Source organism: Neodiprion pinetum, chromosome 4 (assembly GCF_021155775.2).
Source record: "Neodiprion pinetum isolate iyNeoPine1 chromosome 4, iyNeoPine1.2, whole genome shotgun sequence".
NCBI classification, from domain to species: Eukaryota; Metazoa; Arthropoda; class Insecta; order Hymenoptera; family Diprionidae; genus Neodiprion; species Neodiprion pinetum.
In genome coordinates this window covers 17,791,622-17,807,244 of record NC_060235.2, presented here as the reverse complement: position 1 = coordinate 17,807,244, position 15,623 = coordinate 17,791,622, and the positions used below count along the sequence as shown (strand labels likewise).

Here is a 15,623-nt window from a genome sequence, read left to right as displayed (position 1 = left end):
AGCGAATACACCGTTGAATGATCTCAGTAACCCTAACCTAATGTAACATAACCTAGAATGAGAACAAGTATCGTACATAGAACCACAAAATATGTAAAAGATCACATGTGCCGAAATCCAGCAACTTGGCCAAGGAGCGTATTTCGAAAACGGATGGAGTTATAAGCTGCAAAATTCCTCATTGCCGACAGTGCTATCTTTTACTGATGATCAACTTTCATTACACAGTTTCCATCCCCTACTCCACGAGTCCATGATGTCCACCATGATGTTTCAATTATCAAAAGGCGCGAAAAGTTGTCAACATGTTGGCAGGTTGGGAAATTGTTTGCGTTATTGGTTAAGATTGCCGCAGAAGCATTTGATGTAACTGACTAAATTTTTTTGAGTGTAAATAATACGGGTAATTATTTATACATGTATGTACGCATGTGTGTAATAATTTGTTTCGCATTATTATTTTTCCGATCTTGAATTGTCACATTAAATCGACTAGCACCACATCAAAGCTTCACAATCAATTTTCTAGATTTGAATCAATTGAATCTGAGGTTTCAGAGACGATAAAACCGAATCTTAAGTTTATTATTTGACTTTGATTACTATAACCAAATATCTAATACACGGTCGGATAATAAATTTTATTTGCCAGTAGATTATTTCCTGTCATGTCACGCCACTGATATTTCACGAATGCACGCATGTTGTGCCGTGTAATTATACACGACTTCAAAAGTTGTTTTTCATTATCCTTTTTTGTCCCTTGAATTATGATTGCATTAAACGTAAGTAAATATATATTTTTTTCTTGCAATTTAAAATACAATAAGTACATACAACAATAATAATGATGTATAAATTGTATCAGATTTTAAAACCACACATACATATTGGTATTTTTTTCTCTTTTTTCACTGCGCCTGGTTTTGTTCTTTTGTTTGATATACTATTTTGAGGCGATGTTTGCTCTCGAAATCGATAATTATTTTCCAAACGTACGTGTTACGTGAATATGATAGTTCTGAATAACAGCGATGTGCGTATGGTATATGTAACAAGGATATAAATACTTCGGTCGAAATACATGGTTAACTACAATGATCGTCACAAACTAAACAGTAATTGCGAATTAAGCATTAAGTAAACCACGAATGCCCAAACTCAAGTTTGCACAAAATTAATACACATAGTTTAATTGGAGTTAGCTGCCGAGAAGCAATAAAGAAAAGTCGAGGAGTCCAAATATAACTTATATTTATACATAAATGTGGGATTTACGGTCAGTTAGCTAAGTTTTTTTAAATGAAATTTCACCGATATGTTTTCATCATAAGACATGTTATCAACGGGTAAATATATACGTATATATATATACATATACCCGTATATATATATATAGGTAATTCCACCTGGTTTGGAAATATTCGATTTCTTCGATATTCATGGGTACTAGGTACAATGCTTGCTAGTTTATTCAAGAAACGTTTCTTTTACCATATTTTATATGTGTATATTTAGGTATGCATATATGTATATCAGCTTGTGGATAAGACTCGTAAACTCAACGTTTCTATCGTTACCTTTTTTCCCCCTCGCGACTGTTCAAATTAGTTATACATTCTCAGCTAACGTTATACAAAAGTATTAATTCTCCTCAAATGATCAAGTAAGATGTATGATGCAGAATTTTAAAAATGCCTGTTCTCTGTTACATCTTAACCTTGTCCTAGATTTAAGAATGTCAAGTCAAACAAAGATAGAAGAATTCCTATCAATGTCATGCTACAAGTTATACAATGTTTCGATCTGATTATATATATATATAACTTTACAAATTTTCGTACCTCATAATAATTTAAATTCTAGTTTTGTCAAAACTTTGCTGTATGGCACAACGTCTTTACCTCAGAAATTAAATTCCTGAGTGAACTAGCGAAGAAGGAAAAATACTCTTGCGACTTTTTCATATCTTATCATTTCTTTCGGCACATGTTATCTCGAAATATGAATTACAGGTAAAACACCTTTTTCCAAAATAATTTCTCAAGACTTTTCACAGCTTCTTATACTTGTGTGTTTATAACTATTTAAACTGCCTGATTTATTTATCATACAAAAAAGCGAAAATTTTTTTGAATTCTTTTCGTCACTTTTATTTTATTATTTTCAATCATATATTCACTCTTGATCAGCATCACCGAGTAATATATTATAGATATGGACGTCACTTAATAATAATCTAATACCGTTAAAACAACAAAAGAAAACAAACAAAAACTTCTCATTAATCTTTGGTATGTTTGATTCGATTTTGGTTTTCTTTTTTTTCTCTTCAATTTTACAAAAATCTCGGCTATCTACTCATGTAATGTACATATATTTCTGCAGCTCTAGCGTGCCTGCTAAAGCTGAAAATTAAAGCATACTCTCTAACAGCTATTGAAAGATGTTTTTATTTTCTTCTCTTTGTCACTTGACTCATTTTGTTCTTCTCTTATATTAAATTAAATATTATCTAATATGGAGGTATAATTATTCGTAATTTGATCATATATTTTAACAAAAAGCGCTTTGGTTATCTCTTCTCACTTTTCCATTTTACTTTTAGGTCAACATACAATCGTCTGTTACTTGAATTTAACAGATAACAATAAAAAATGAACGATTAGTTGTTGTGTTTATAGTTAAAAGTAACGAGACATTAAAACTCATATAGGCTGCTTGGTCAGCGTAGACATCGTAAATACATAAAATGCATGTCCCCCACTTCCCCAATATTTGACATGATTCCAACTAGCAACAACACATCGACAAATTAGGTGAATTTATACCTCATTGTCAGCATATAAAATGATTCAAAGAAGTTATGCTGTTAATGGACCATTGGAATAAGCAATATTCATACAACAATCGCAATGTTACCTGTGTTTATCGTCGCGGTTTTTCTCTTTACCATATCGAAAACTCTCGAGTAGCTTCCGTACGAATAAGATTAGGAAACAATCCGTCAACTCTTTATAACGAACCTGTGACTTCGTTACCTGCGTTAGACTGTAACTTGACTGCTGTACTTTATGTCCAATTTTCTTCTCTTTACCATATCTCGCATTTATCAATGGGATTCATTTTTGAACCTTTAGGACAATTGAACTCCTTCGCAAACTCTGGCGAGTTTGACAAAGGCCCAACGACCCTGTACTTCGATGTGCAGTGTGAGTCCTTCTCTATCTGGAGACCTACAGCCTCGGATGTTACCGCCGAACACCAAACCTGCCCAAAGTAGTTCAGGATTAACGGGAAGCAAGGACTAGAAGACACGATGTAACATAATTTCAGGTATTTGAAAAATATTAGTCTTTTTAAGAGTGAATTCCATGCCCGCATCTTTCTGGCAGGTATTTTTAAGTATTGCAAAAATGCACGATTTACTTGCACATGTATCACACAAAAAAGCTAGTATCGTAGATTTTTATGAGTTGTTTCACAGGAATATTCAAACTGATTTCACACGAACCTGAGCAAAACTGACAAAAAATAATTGCCGATGAGTCAGATTAAAGCCTGGTAAAGGCAAGTGATCCTTGTAGTCTTTTGGGGTTTTTAGATAAGCATGGTACGCTGCAGTCAATCCGCCATTATCCGCTATGTTCTCGCCTAAACAGAGATCAAAGATTTATAATCTTGCAAGAATTTCACTACGGAGCGACTCGACAGAAGAGGTATAATTTTTACATGGAATTACCAAGCGTTTGCCTCCCGTCAATGTGTCTTCCTTTTATTTCGAATTTATTGTACTGGTCGACAAGGCATTCTGTTCTGTTTTTAAATCTTTCGATAGTTGCGTTGTTCCACCATTTGTGAAGGTTACCGTGCAAGTCGTATTCTCTTCCTAAAAAAATGATACAAAACTATTGATTATCTCGGTTTCTCGATTTGTCACGTGTGGCGGATATCCAGAATATTCTCTATAAAATTTTCTCAACAGCTTCTTACCTTGATCGTCAAACGCGTGCGTAAGTTCATGTCCCATGACAACACCGATTCCCCCAAAGTTTAGACTCTTCGGATTTTTAATATCGTAAAAAGGACTCTGCAGAATCCCGGCTGGAAATACGATTTGATTTTTAGTTGGAGTGTAGTATGCATTGACGGTCGGCGGCGTCATGATCCAGCTGGTCTTGTTCACAGGTTGATCTAGTTTCTCCAAATTCCTCTTCAAGTTGTACTGATTAACCCTGATATTGTTGGTAAAGTACTCGTTGACTTTTATTGACAAGTCTTTGTATCGATCGTCCAATTCATTAGGGTTCAAAATGAAGTCGGGAAATCCAATCATGTCTGTAATTGCGTTTGCTTTTTCTTCTGCAGATTTTCTAGTCTCCGCGTCCATCCACTCGTGGTTCTTCAAGTTCTCCGTAAAAGCGCGACGAATCTCATCTATCATTCCCTCAGCCTATGTTTCAAAAAGTTATTTACTTTCAGAATCCCTCGCAAAATTAAAGAACATTTTCATTTGTTGAAACTACTTACTCTAAGCTTACTCTGTCCGTGAAATACCTCGCGAACGAACATTGCTCCAATGGCAAAACCCATTACATTATTAGTGTCGCTGACACAATAGCGCCATGGTTCGTCTCCTCCTTCGGATCCAATCAGGGCTTTTTTTAATCCCTTATAAGCGTCTCGGAATGGCTTTGACAAGTACGCTGTTAGTGATCGTACAGTTTGCCAAATCAAGTAATTATTCAATATGCTGTAGAAAAAAATCAAGTACTCATTTTTTTTTCTGTATAAAGGTACAAAGACTTAGTTTTTCAGATTCTCTAGTCGTTTGATAGAAAATTCGGGTCTCGAGTATACTCACACTTTTCCCTCCTCATTCTTGTTGTACCCGTCGATGATTTTGGTCAAATTGGTAAAATACTCCGGGGCAAAATTTACTATCATTACTTTGTTGTTCAGCTTCTTGCTAACTAGTCGCATGGCATAGTTGAAATACTCCACCCACTGCATCTAAAGCGTGATGAGTAAAGCGAGATGTAATGTTTGAAACATGATACTGGGTAATATTGAGAATTGTAATAATATTTCGCAGTCATTAGCGTACTAACAAAAGTCGATCCTATCGAAAGCATATCGATATTATTTCTATACTTGCCTGAGTTATGCGATTTCTCAAATATTTCTTATTAAGGATTCGCCACTTACAAATGGAGCCTGATGTTGCAATTCACTCAACGGCATTAAATTATACAATTTTTCCTCGTCTCGTCTCTCTGCTTGAGGTATTGTGATCTCTGCCAATTTTGTTTCAAAATCAATTATATCCTGCATCTGTTTCCTGGTCGAATTTTCTTCCCCACCAAGCAACATTCCGATCTTGAAAAAATAAAAACAAGTTCAAAATCTTGTTTCCGCAAAAGAATCGATCTCCTCGCTTTATTTCTAGGACAAACAAACGAATCATCACCTTGGTCATGTACTCCAAATACTCAGCCAGCACCTTGGCATTCTCTGTTTTGTTCAGGTAATTGTCCGTCGTTGGTAGAGTCAGTCCTCCCTGATCGATCTGGGGGAAAACGATGAAGAACAATGGTGAGACTTCACAAACACAACCACTCGTATTCATCGATATTCAAAATTGTGCCTCACTTGTATTATGTGTCTACTACTGTTTTTGTCGTCCTCATTTACCGACCACGAAAATAATCCGCCCATATTATACTTATTCTGAAGTATGTGCATACTGTTTTGAAGCGACCAAGTGGATACGTTAAACTTTCCAGATATGCTCCACCCGCCGATAGCTTCGAGCAAAGTGAGCATGGGTTTGGCGCCCAAAGCCTCGATGGTCTCGTTAGCGTCCATGCAGGACATATAGTATAGCTTAGCCTTTATCTCAGCCTTGGACTTGATCGCTGACAACGGTTTTTCTGCTCGATGTAGGAAAAGAAGAAGACAATACTTTCGGCAGCAAATGAGTAGACAAATTTTTAACCATGTGACTCAGTTACCTAGAACATTCTTCACCACCAGCTGATTCTTCTGTTCTAATTTGTCGAACGTACCCCATGTACCCTTGCCGTTTGGAATTGGATTCTGTTTTATCCAACCTCCGCACGCGTATTCGTAAAAATCATCGCACGGATTTACCGCCTTGTCCATGCTGTTTATTATCGACGAAGCCACGACTACACAGTGCTCGGTCAGGCAATGCGAACCGTCTGTAAAATATTACAACGTAAGTACAGCGTCGACTTAATTCTTTGTTACAATCGTTTCTCTATAGGTTTCAAAGTTACTTACCGTCGCTGTGCGATGTGACGTGCAAAATCTGGGCGTTATCCCAGCCGCTTTTACTGCTTATTACAATTGACATTACTATTACCGTGAACAACAAAGCTGCGCATGTAATAACAAGGCATTTCTCCATCGTACTGCGAGCCCTCCATAGAGTTGTGCCCTGTATAACACCTGACTGTGTAACAGTGGTACAGTTTCATTATTTGAATGACTACAAGTTTATAGTAAAGGTGAAAGATTTGATCAATGTAGGATCTTAATCATTTTCTCGAGACGTTTAATCAGTTCTTTTCTTTCCAACTTACTGTATGATATCTTATGTGGGTAGCCGACGTGCTGATACCTTCGCTGTTGAGAGCGACGGAACCGATACTACTGCTGTCTTCATCTTCAAATTCAGCTTGCTTATATCTAGTCATCTAAAAAATAAATGATCAGTGATACAGTTAGGCGTTCTAAAATGAAATTCTGCAATAAATACCCATGTGAATAGTTTTTATCCTACGCGAAACAATAACAATCCACTGTTTAAGCGTTTGATAAAACATCGAACAATAATCTAGAAATCGATAAACAATTTCACTCAAATTCAACGTCATCTATTTATTGATGAAATTGAAAAAAACCAGAATGAAAAAAACGGAAGAAAAAAAAAGTACCCCGTATTGCATCTCTTTTTCTTTTGGGAATCGAATAGAGATTTAATATCAAATATTCACTCTAACATGTGTTTATAATTCTCGTTTCAAATCGACACCAGTTTCTAGTTACCAATGATTTCAGTAGACACTGTAATTTATTTATTTTTATTCCTTTTCTCTATCACTTTTTACTGTAAACAAAGCCAATCTCTATCGCTCTAAAGGTAACACACTTTATCATTTCAGTTCAAGTGCTGAATGCACACTGAATGCTGTGCTCTGTTCTTTCTGAGCGAGTCAGACATGTCTCAAGTGTTGCTTGTAAAACTCATATGTATGTAACAATAATCTGCAGATAGGTGTTGGTAACTCGCGATTCATCGGAGACACGGTATCTGCTTCACGAAATTCGTGATTAATCCAGGAAATATATTATACATAAATATATATGTATATGTATATAGATATAAAATCATAGGCCGTTAAAATTATGAACGCGATTATATACCCAGACTCTTTCTGGATTTGCTATCTGAGCAGAGAAAGATAAGAAAGATATAGGGAAGGCTACTGTGATGTACACAGTAGGGTAAGGTCATCTAAATACGTCATGGGTAAAATTAATGGCCAACGGAATAATAAACATTACTATCAGATGTTTCGTAATAATAATATTAGGATCGCAAAACACAGATTATGCCACAACGCGTCATATATGTTGGAATTTCGATTCTTTTAAACAAATGGTGAAACTGCTGTTAAATAATATTTCACACTTTTTGATCGACTCACTTTTTATCAAAATTTATACTAAAGTCAACAATCTTTACATCTGTTTATATCGTCGATTACAAAACTCTAAAAATCAATCAAACTTATTATTCAAGCATCAGAAATGATACCGCGTACAAAAGATACCCATAAGAAATTCCTTACAAAACTATTGTCTGTGCGAATATGTATAACGATTAACGTAAAGGTTTTATTTTTTTCTATTTCTATAACTGTTCAAATGAAAACTGATAGTATGTATGATGTGGCTGGCCTTTACAAGCTGCAATTGTAGATTCTATTTTTATACACAGTTAAAAATAGCCAGTTTTGACGTTGACCAGCCCTCGAAAATTCTTACCCGATATTATGCTATCTAAGTATGCCAAAATAATTTGATTTCGCTTTACCACTGCTTCATTTGAATACCAGGACTTTAAATTGTGCCAACTGACTAGCTGACTGACTACACGTGAAGAAAACAATAGGTCTAGTTTGTATCTGGTGACAGGATGCAAGCACTTAGCTCTTGTGGCACTTTCAGTCTCTGAGACCAAATAACACGTCGTGTTCTGTGTCTGTATTGCATAAATTCATACAATCGAAATAATATGTTGTTTCAAAAAATTCTTTTCTCTATCCCAAAACCGTTTACCAATTTAACACATATGTGGTAATTACAGTACATTCATCTACGGAATAATGTTGTTCGTATAATTGCCATTATTATCATTCTTCTATACATGTATTTCAAACATTTATACTCTCAAAGACTTGGCAAAGGTAAAAAATTTCGTTAAAAAACAACAGATCTCACTCGCACACTTGTGCTATATTTTGATTTTTTTTTTTTTTTTTCCATCAAATTGAACGTCAACTACTCTTCATCAAGATTCCAACAATAAATAACGTACCACTTGAATAATACACTTGGCATTACGTATTCATCGTTCAATGTGTAATTCAAAGTACGTGTAAACAACAGAGGAAATGTTGATTCCTCTCTTATTGAAAAACCAAACGTGATTTACTGTCCTTTTTCGTAATTTTATGTCACTGCGAAAATCGTTACATATTATTCGGCAAATAAACCGTTAGTATGTAACTATTGTTGAGTGGATGTCAATAAAAATGAAAGAGAGAGAGAGAGAGAGAGAGAGAGAAATAAAATATCTTGTCCACATTCCCAATTTGAAATCGTTCACAAAATTGTAGATACTGTATTTACATTACGCTGTTATTTAACACTGTTCACGGCTGAGTTTTTTTTTCCTGTTGCGTGAATTTTTACTCACCTTTACTGACATGTTGTAGTTTTCCCAAGAAAAATCTATATTATGTTATCAATATCGCAGCACCACATATATGCATATAATATGTATATATATATGTCATATATAAACATACGCTACAAGCATGTAAATTAATATTTAACTATATTCTTACTCGATTTTTAGGTACTAAGGAACTTTGCATAGCTTTTTTGTTTTGTTTAGAACTAAGGCATTTTGCTTTCAAATCTCGGATAAAATTGACTGCATCTAACAGGTTTGCTTTGACAGTATTCAAAGGGATGATTCCCCCTCTACTAATGCCGATATTGATTTTCACTTCGGCCTTAGCTTCACACTCTAGCTGTGCAGCCATCTTCCTCTATCATCCAACAAGGAGAAATTAAACTTACACTACCTTTGAACAATGTCACCACTGTTGTTTGATCGTTCACTTATTTATTTATTTATTTATTTCTCATTTGCTAATAATATTGAAATTTCTGGTATTATAAAAACAATTTAAAAAAAATAGTAATCACTGAAACTTCTAATCAAGTACCAAGTAAGCTGCTACTGGTGCTGCTCCAACATCCAATGTAGCCTACATAGTCTGAAAAACTGGAAATAATGTACACTCCCTTTTTTACGCATGTATACATACATGTATGGTCGTAATTAAGGGGGGAAATTTTTTTTATCATATTAACAAAAAAAAGAAGGAAAGACAAAAAAATACTAAGTTGAATTGTCATGAAATTTCTCGTTCTACTCGATGATCCAGTTTTCTTTCTGTATCATTTTGTTTCGCTTCTTTGCCTGCAGAATTCTGCTACATCGTTAGACCAAAAGAAATACAGTTCAAGGATGTCTTTCACAGATTATGCTTTAGCTAAGAGACTTTTTTTTTTCTTTCAAGACAGTAATTGAGCAATCTAATCTTCTATTGATGTGTTATTTTAGAAAGTTAATAAAAGAATTTCATAAAATGCAGAGAAAGTAAAGTTGTATCAATTTCATTCACTATTATTAGCTGGGAACTTGATTAAACGTTGACATTGAACTGATTGTTGAGTTGTGAATAAATATTTCGAGTTTTTATTGCATTAGAACGGTTTTGTTTTTTTTTCCATTTTGTTCTGTTTTCTTTACATTAGGTACAATATTATACAGTGGTATTTTAATTCTCTCTGTTACAGAATCATTGCACATTATACATAAAAAGGACGTATTTAATCATATACATGTATAAATTAGTTGTTAGACAAAGCATATTTCAATTAATATGCGCATGTACATATTGAATTTCATAATAATTGTGATAATTTAAATATAATAATTATATTTTACATATAACGCTTTTGGTTTTTAGTCTATATATATATATATTCAAGAGTCTTTCACAATATTAATTAAGAATTTGATACAAAAAATAGTTGCATATGTAGTATATATGTATATTATTATTACTCTCACCGATTAATAACTTTCTTCGTATTGGTTCAGTAAGGAGAAAATTTTCTTTCATTTCTATAATTTTTTTTTGAACAATGTCGTCCGTCAATTATTTTTAACAATTTTCGATTCTATTGGCACATTATTACTATTATTCGTTCTTGGACCAGTGTTATTTCATACTCATATGAAAAATACTTCATTTACTTCTCTTGGTTCGAAATTTGCTGATCGGTATCAATCTCATTTATTCTTTTCGTGATTGTTATTTTTTTTATTCGGCATTTTATTTGTATAAATAAAATACGTAATAGACAGTTACTATTGAATTAAATCCTATCAATAAAACGTGACGAATTAAAAAAAAATCATTTGAAAAAAAAATTTCTATCATTGCAACCATCTGCGATGACTAATTATTATCTTTAAAATTCAAACGCGGCTTTGTTTTATTTTCAAAAAAACAGCAAATCTTTAAGATCATATCGATGGATGGGGAGACAGGGTCTCCGATAAAGTCTCCAAGCTCAGTATAATTATAGTAATTCTATTTTATCCACCTTATTATATTTTATTTTGTTTTATTTTTTTCTTTACTCCGAAAACCTCGCATGTTTTCAGTTTATTTGGCGCAACACTTATATGCATATAGAAATCAGTGTAACGATGAAAGCAAAATGTATACAATTAAATACGATAGTTGAAAGTGATAAAAAATATCTGGTATTATTGCGTTTTAATATCCTTGATAAAAATAATGAAAAATAATGAAATGATGAATTATTATTATATATATATATATATATAACGCTTAGTCGAGCGACTTTGATCTGCCTAATTTGTTTTCACTTTCAAAATTTGTGCTCGTGTTTGACCTTTGTGCAGGTGGCGACAACGACGTTGGAGGGTAGTGTTGATAGTTTTCGATAACATTTATTGGAGGCGAAGAATTAATTTGAATATTAGAATTAGGAGAAGGTAATATCACATTGTTGGATGGATTTAGATGAGAAGTACTCTCGCCATTTTGTGCCTCACATTCTTCACAGTCGGAGAAAAATTTGTTCCTCTTTGAACTAGTTGATGATTTCACGTGGTCAATATCAATTTTCATGTAACTCAATCCTTCCGTTCGTTTATGATCCTCGAGGTTAGTTATTCTGTGCGTGTACATATTGTTGTAAGTTTCACTTGTTTCTCCCCACTGGAAAGAACCTCCAGACCTACGATTCAAGGAACCGCTTTGACCTCGATGACACTTTTCCCCCGAGGAGTCGATCTTCGAGTACATAAGCATTTCAGGGATTCTAGAAACCTGCGATTCGAGTCTCATGCGATTTTCATCGCTGGACGTTTCAGTGTCGTTTACTTCCGTTCCCAGTCTGTTCAATTTTGGAATGTCTATTTCATCGACCGCTCCAGGGTCTTGAATTGAGCGTATATTTCTAATTCCCTGACTAATTGCAGTAACTTGTGTAAACTGACCGCTCGCGCCTGCTTCGGAATAATTATTTTGCGAGGAACTGTTCGCGACGCAATTATTCTGACTAGATTTAACTTTCCCGTCATGCAATTGTTGCATGCTTTCCGCTACATAGACGGGCAGTATTTTATTGGAAATATTTTGCAACCTGGTTCCGCAGGTCGTACTTTCCTGATTCGAATAGCTTTCAGAGGGCAAATTTGTACCTCCTCGCCTTAGCGACTGCTGGGCATCATATTTCTGTACAAAGTTCTTGTAGCTAAAACTCTCTACGTCATTATCCCCCTCTTCTAGATTCGAGCCACAACTATTGCGTCGCTCAACAACGTTGTTATCAAGATGCGCTCTTGCAGGCAAGCTGCTATAATTATGTGAAAAACAATGCACTGCATTCTGGTTTTGCATGTTAGAACTTTGCACGTTTGGTCTTGGATTCTCCGTTGCCGAAGTGGGGCTTGTTATTTTACCTCGGGTTTGAGCAATCACTGTCTCATAGCTAGGTGGAGGGCCATACAATTCGTAGTACGGGCAGTTGTTCTCGTTCAAGACAACGTTCGTATTTTGAAACTGAGCCGAGCTCGCTGCTGCGCCATTGTAAGCTGGAGGTGTTGCACTTCTTTGCGGACCTGTTCGAAAAACAAATTGTGTTTTTTCAATTAAACTAGCAATTAAAAGCAAGTTAATTTTGGTTTTCCACATAGCACAGCTACTTGCTTGTGGTTGCAAGATAAAAAGCAAGATACTTTGGTCGTGTATTCTTATTGTGTCCTTAGCAGGATTTGAAATAGATGATTTACAGCAAAATCAAAGCTTCTTCAATATGTAGTTCACCTTTCCACATACGGTGTAATAGGACGGTATTGCGAGCCGGATTGTAAGTTACTCTGGCCTGCTGCGCACGGCATGTGGGTCCCCTAGGTGTGTTGTGAGCCCTTGAACTTGGTGTTCTCAGTGGAAGCGTTGACGTCGATGGTCTATATCTACCTTGCAACCAGTAGCGGTACCACCATCCACCTCCAGAGCATACCAAAAACATAATTATGACCAAAAGCCTGGCCAGAAAACCAAGTGACATTAGTTTCTTAGCTTCAATCGGATAATGGTAAGATAACGGGACAGATTAATTTAAATGAGGAAAAGAGACCCACCAATAATACCAAAGATGATAGATTTGGAAACCTGGGGATACACAGCATCCAAAATTGCAGCAGTATTCAGTTCTGGGACATCTGGAATAAGAAATAATTTTAGATCGCCGTTATTGTTCATCAAAGTTAATGTTTCCTATAAATTTATAGAAAAATAGTTATTCATGGTATCCCTTCGAGTAGTAACAAGAGTAAATGAAAGCGAATTTAAAAAATTTGAGGCGGCTGAACTCACACATAGTATTTTGGCTCGCCATGTATTTCAAAGGCACAGTATTTTGCTTCTGCCTAAAAAAGGGAGAGAAAGAGTGGTAGTCGTTTTGTTTGTTTTCTATTTATTTTTATTTGTTCGTGCATGTAATTATACCATGCGATCATTAAATATGTGCCAGGAAACAAAGGCCATGAAAAATTTTTGGTAGTCTCGTCTTACGTGGATGAAGAACTCTGATATCGCAGCTAATATTGCTAGCTTTCTTCGACTGCTGAGCCACATATTTATAATTCAAACCATTTATAACCGCGCCCTTATAATATATTAGATTTATCAATTTAAAAACGATATATTGTATTTTACGATGTGTTTTGACATGACTCCCATCTCCCCTTAGCTCGCATCATGTGCCCACAACAATGTACCCCATTTATTGATTTTCAAATCTCGAGATTGCGCCTGGGGCTCGAATCAAGAGAGAGAACGAGAAGGAGCAGGAGGCCGCTACGTCACGCTTTCTGTTAAATTTCAAAATGGCCGCCCCTACGGAACAGAAATAGCACGGAGTCTAGATCCAAGGAGAACGATAGTAATGTATGTACAAGAAACTGCCGAAAATTTGTAGTAAGATCTTTCTACACTAGAGCCGCTAAAGTTGCTAATGTCAGGTTTTTTAAATTTAAGAAGCGGAAAGTACGGGAATGCCGGGGAGATTGGGGGAGCAAACATTAACAAACTAGAGCCATGAACCTGACATTAACGTCACTAGCGCTACCCTGGTGGACATTGTGAGAATAGGATCTCCTTTTTTCTGGCCGCTAGTAAAGCTAAAACGCCCATGTCGATCGTTCTCATTATATCGAGGCTCAGTGACGAATAGAGGCATGGACTTATGTGTAGAAATATACTGCCCGGTCTGTGCACCGAGCTGAAGCCGTAATTAGAAACAGAGAGCAACAGTTGGAGTCTGACCTCTCACTCTATTCGGAGACTTGCCGGGGGAAGCACATGGACTTATACAATTATATTTCCCAGTATGCGTTATTTCTTTCCCTCGCGGCTGCAGCCCTACTCTTTCGAACGCGCAACAGAGTGATACGGTCGTGCTGTGTTCTCTCTTACTAATTACGGCTTCAGATCTGTACACAGACCGCGCATACTATGTCTATAAGTTTACGGTTGCCAGCCATCAGGCGGATGCAGTCTACGTGAGAGATTGCAAGTCGTACGTTGCTTTTACGTCAATTTTCTGACACAACACGACCACAAGTGATTTCATTGGCTTATTCTGTTACATGCGACCCATAAAATCACTTGGTGCCGAGTTGTGTAAAAAATTGAAGTAAAAGAAAAGCTGCCATTATCACGTAAGGCTAGGTTTTCATGGGCAGCAAAACGCCGCCGCAGCAAGCAGCGTGACGCTGCAACAGCGGAAAACAGTTTCGGCAGGTATACTTGCACGGAACATACAAGGAGCACAAACTCAAATTGATAAAACTTGTCACAGTAATTATACACATTAGGTTTATTTTTTGTCACCACCCGCGTCACTAGTGTTCCTTCAAGACCGAAGTGTCATTGGCTGCAAGGGCTGCAAGAATGCCTAAGATCGACTAATCGATGACCTTGCATTGTGATTCGTAGGAAATTTTCACTGCCGTGTGACGTCGAAACGGTACCTGGTGGAAATTTCCAAATGCTAGACACTGGAATCGTTCACACAGCTACAGCTAGACTCACATCAGTAGTTTGGGTCACCAATTACCGATAAAGTATTGAAATACACCGGACAACGGGCATTCTGTCGCTCTAATCGAACGAACCGAGGAAGGAGTAATTATTGGATAAAAGATTTAATTAATTGGCTTACCTCTTGAGAATACTCTGGATATGATGACTTGCAGCGTAGATTGGTGAGAGGATTTAACGGAATAACTGATTCTAATATATTTGGATACTTTGATTAACTTGGATTTATTTTATAAGTTCAATATTTGAAGTCACAAAAACGGAGTTACTTAGTGTAAGATCTTAAATTAATATGACAAAATGGAGCTGAAAGCTTGCTGGATTTTTGAGCTGGTTTATTAAATTTAATTGGGCCACCATTTAATCCAACCACTTGCCCATTGCACATTTTGCATAAATGTTATCGAGCTGGCTTCGTATATTTTTCCATAGACTGCGTGTACAAATATTCAAGAACACCAGGTGTCACATATTTTCATATCAATAAAAAAATAATATATATTAAAAAAAAAAAAAAAAGTATTCGGACTGGGAATAGTTAATTAATTTGGTTCAGCGTCCGCTAATTGAATCCAAGATTTATCAAAT

General features: G+C 35.8%; 2 protein-coding genes and 1 long non-coding RNA gene across 11 annotated transcripts; 1 reads left to right on the top strand and 2 right to left on the bottom strand.

The window, feature by feature from the left end:
• Window positions 1–25: 25 nt before the first annotated feature.
• Window positions 26–10,260, top strand: LOC124217128 (uncharacterized). The gene is made up of 3 exons (XR_006882779.2): window positions 26–403; window positions 3,141–3,336; window positions 10,186–10,260. It is a non-coding gene; the product is annotated as an uncharacterized lncRNA (long non-coding RNA).
• Window positions 565–9,304, bottom strand: Nep3 (Neprilysin 3). Of its 8 annotated transcripts, none has more exons than XM_046622401.2 (13): window positions 9,011–9,298; window positions 6,609–6,722; window positions 6,307–6,478; window positions 6,015–6,224; window positions 5,653–5,933; window positions 5,471–5,569; window positions 5,209–5,379; window positions 4,865–5,013; window positions 4,531–4,753; window positions 3,994–4,453; window positions 3,743–3,889; window positions 3,515–3,654; window positions 565–3,270 (listed from the first exon to the last, which is right to left on the bottom strand). In XM_046622401.2, exons 1-13 carry the CDS (start codon window positions 9,020–9,022, stop codon window positions 3,094–3,096), a joined length of 2,355 nt encoding a protein of 784 aa, XP_046478357.1. In that variant the 5' UTR covers window positions 9,023–9,298; the 3' UTR covers window positions 565–3,093. The 8 variants fall into 8 exon arrangements, 7 of the variants coding, with proteins under 7 accessions (XP_046478357.1, XP_046478363.1, XP_046478361.1 ...); XM_046622407.2 differs by having other exon boundaries at window positions 6,307–6,463; XM_046622405.2 differs by lacking the exon at window positions 9,011–9,298 and adding an exon at window positions 8,630–8,765.
• A 204-nt stretch (window positions 10,261–10,464) lies between the features above and the next one.
• LOC124217117 (uncharacterized) lies at window positions 10,465–14,022 on the bottom strand. 2 transcript variants are annotated; one of them, XM_046622419.2, is made up of 5 exons: window positions 13,506–14,022; window positions 13,308–13,360; window positions 13,073–13,153; window positions 12,756–12,976; window positions 10,465–12,550 (listed from the first exon to the last, which is right to left on the bottom strand). In XM_046622419.2, exons 1-5 carry the CDS (start codon window positions 13,566–13,568, stop codon window positions 11,253–11,255), a joined length of 1,716 nt encoding a protein of 571 aa, XP_046478375.1. In that variant the 5' UTR covers window positions 13,569–14,022; the 3' UTR covers window positions 10,465–11,252. The 2 variants fall into 2 exon arrangements, with proteins under 2 accessions (XP_046478375.1, XP_046478376.1); XM_046622420.2 differs by having other exon boundaries at window positions 12,768–12,976.
• Window positions 14,023–15,623: the final 1,601 nt, after the last annotated feature.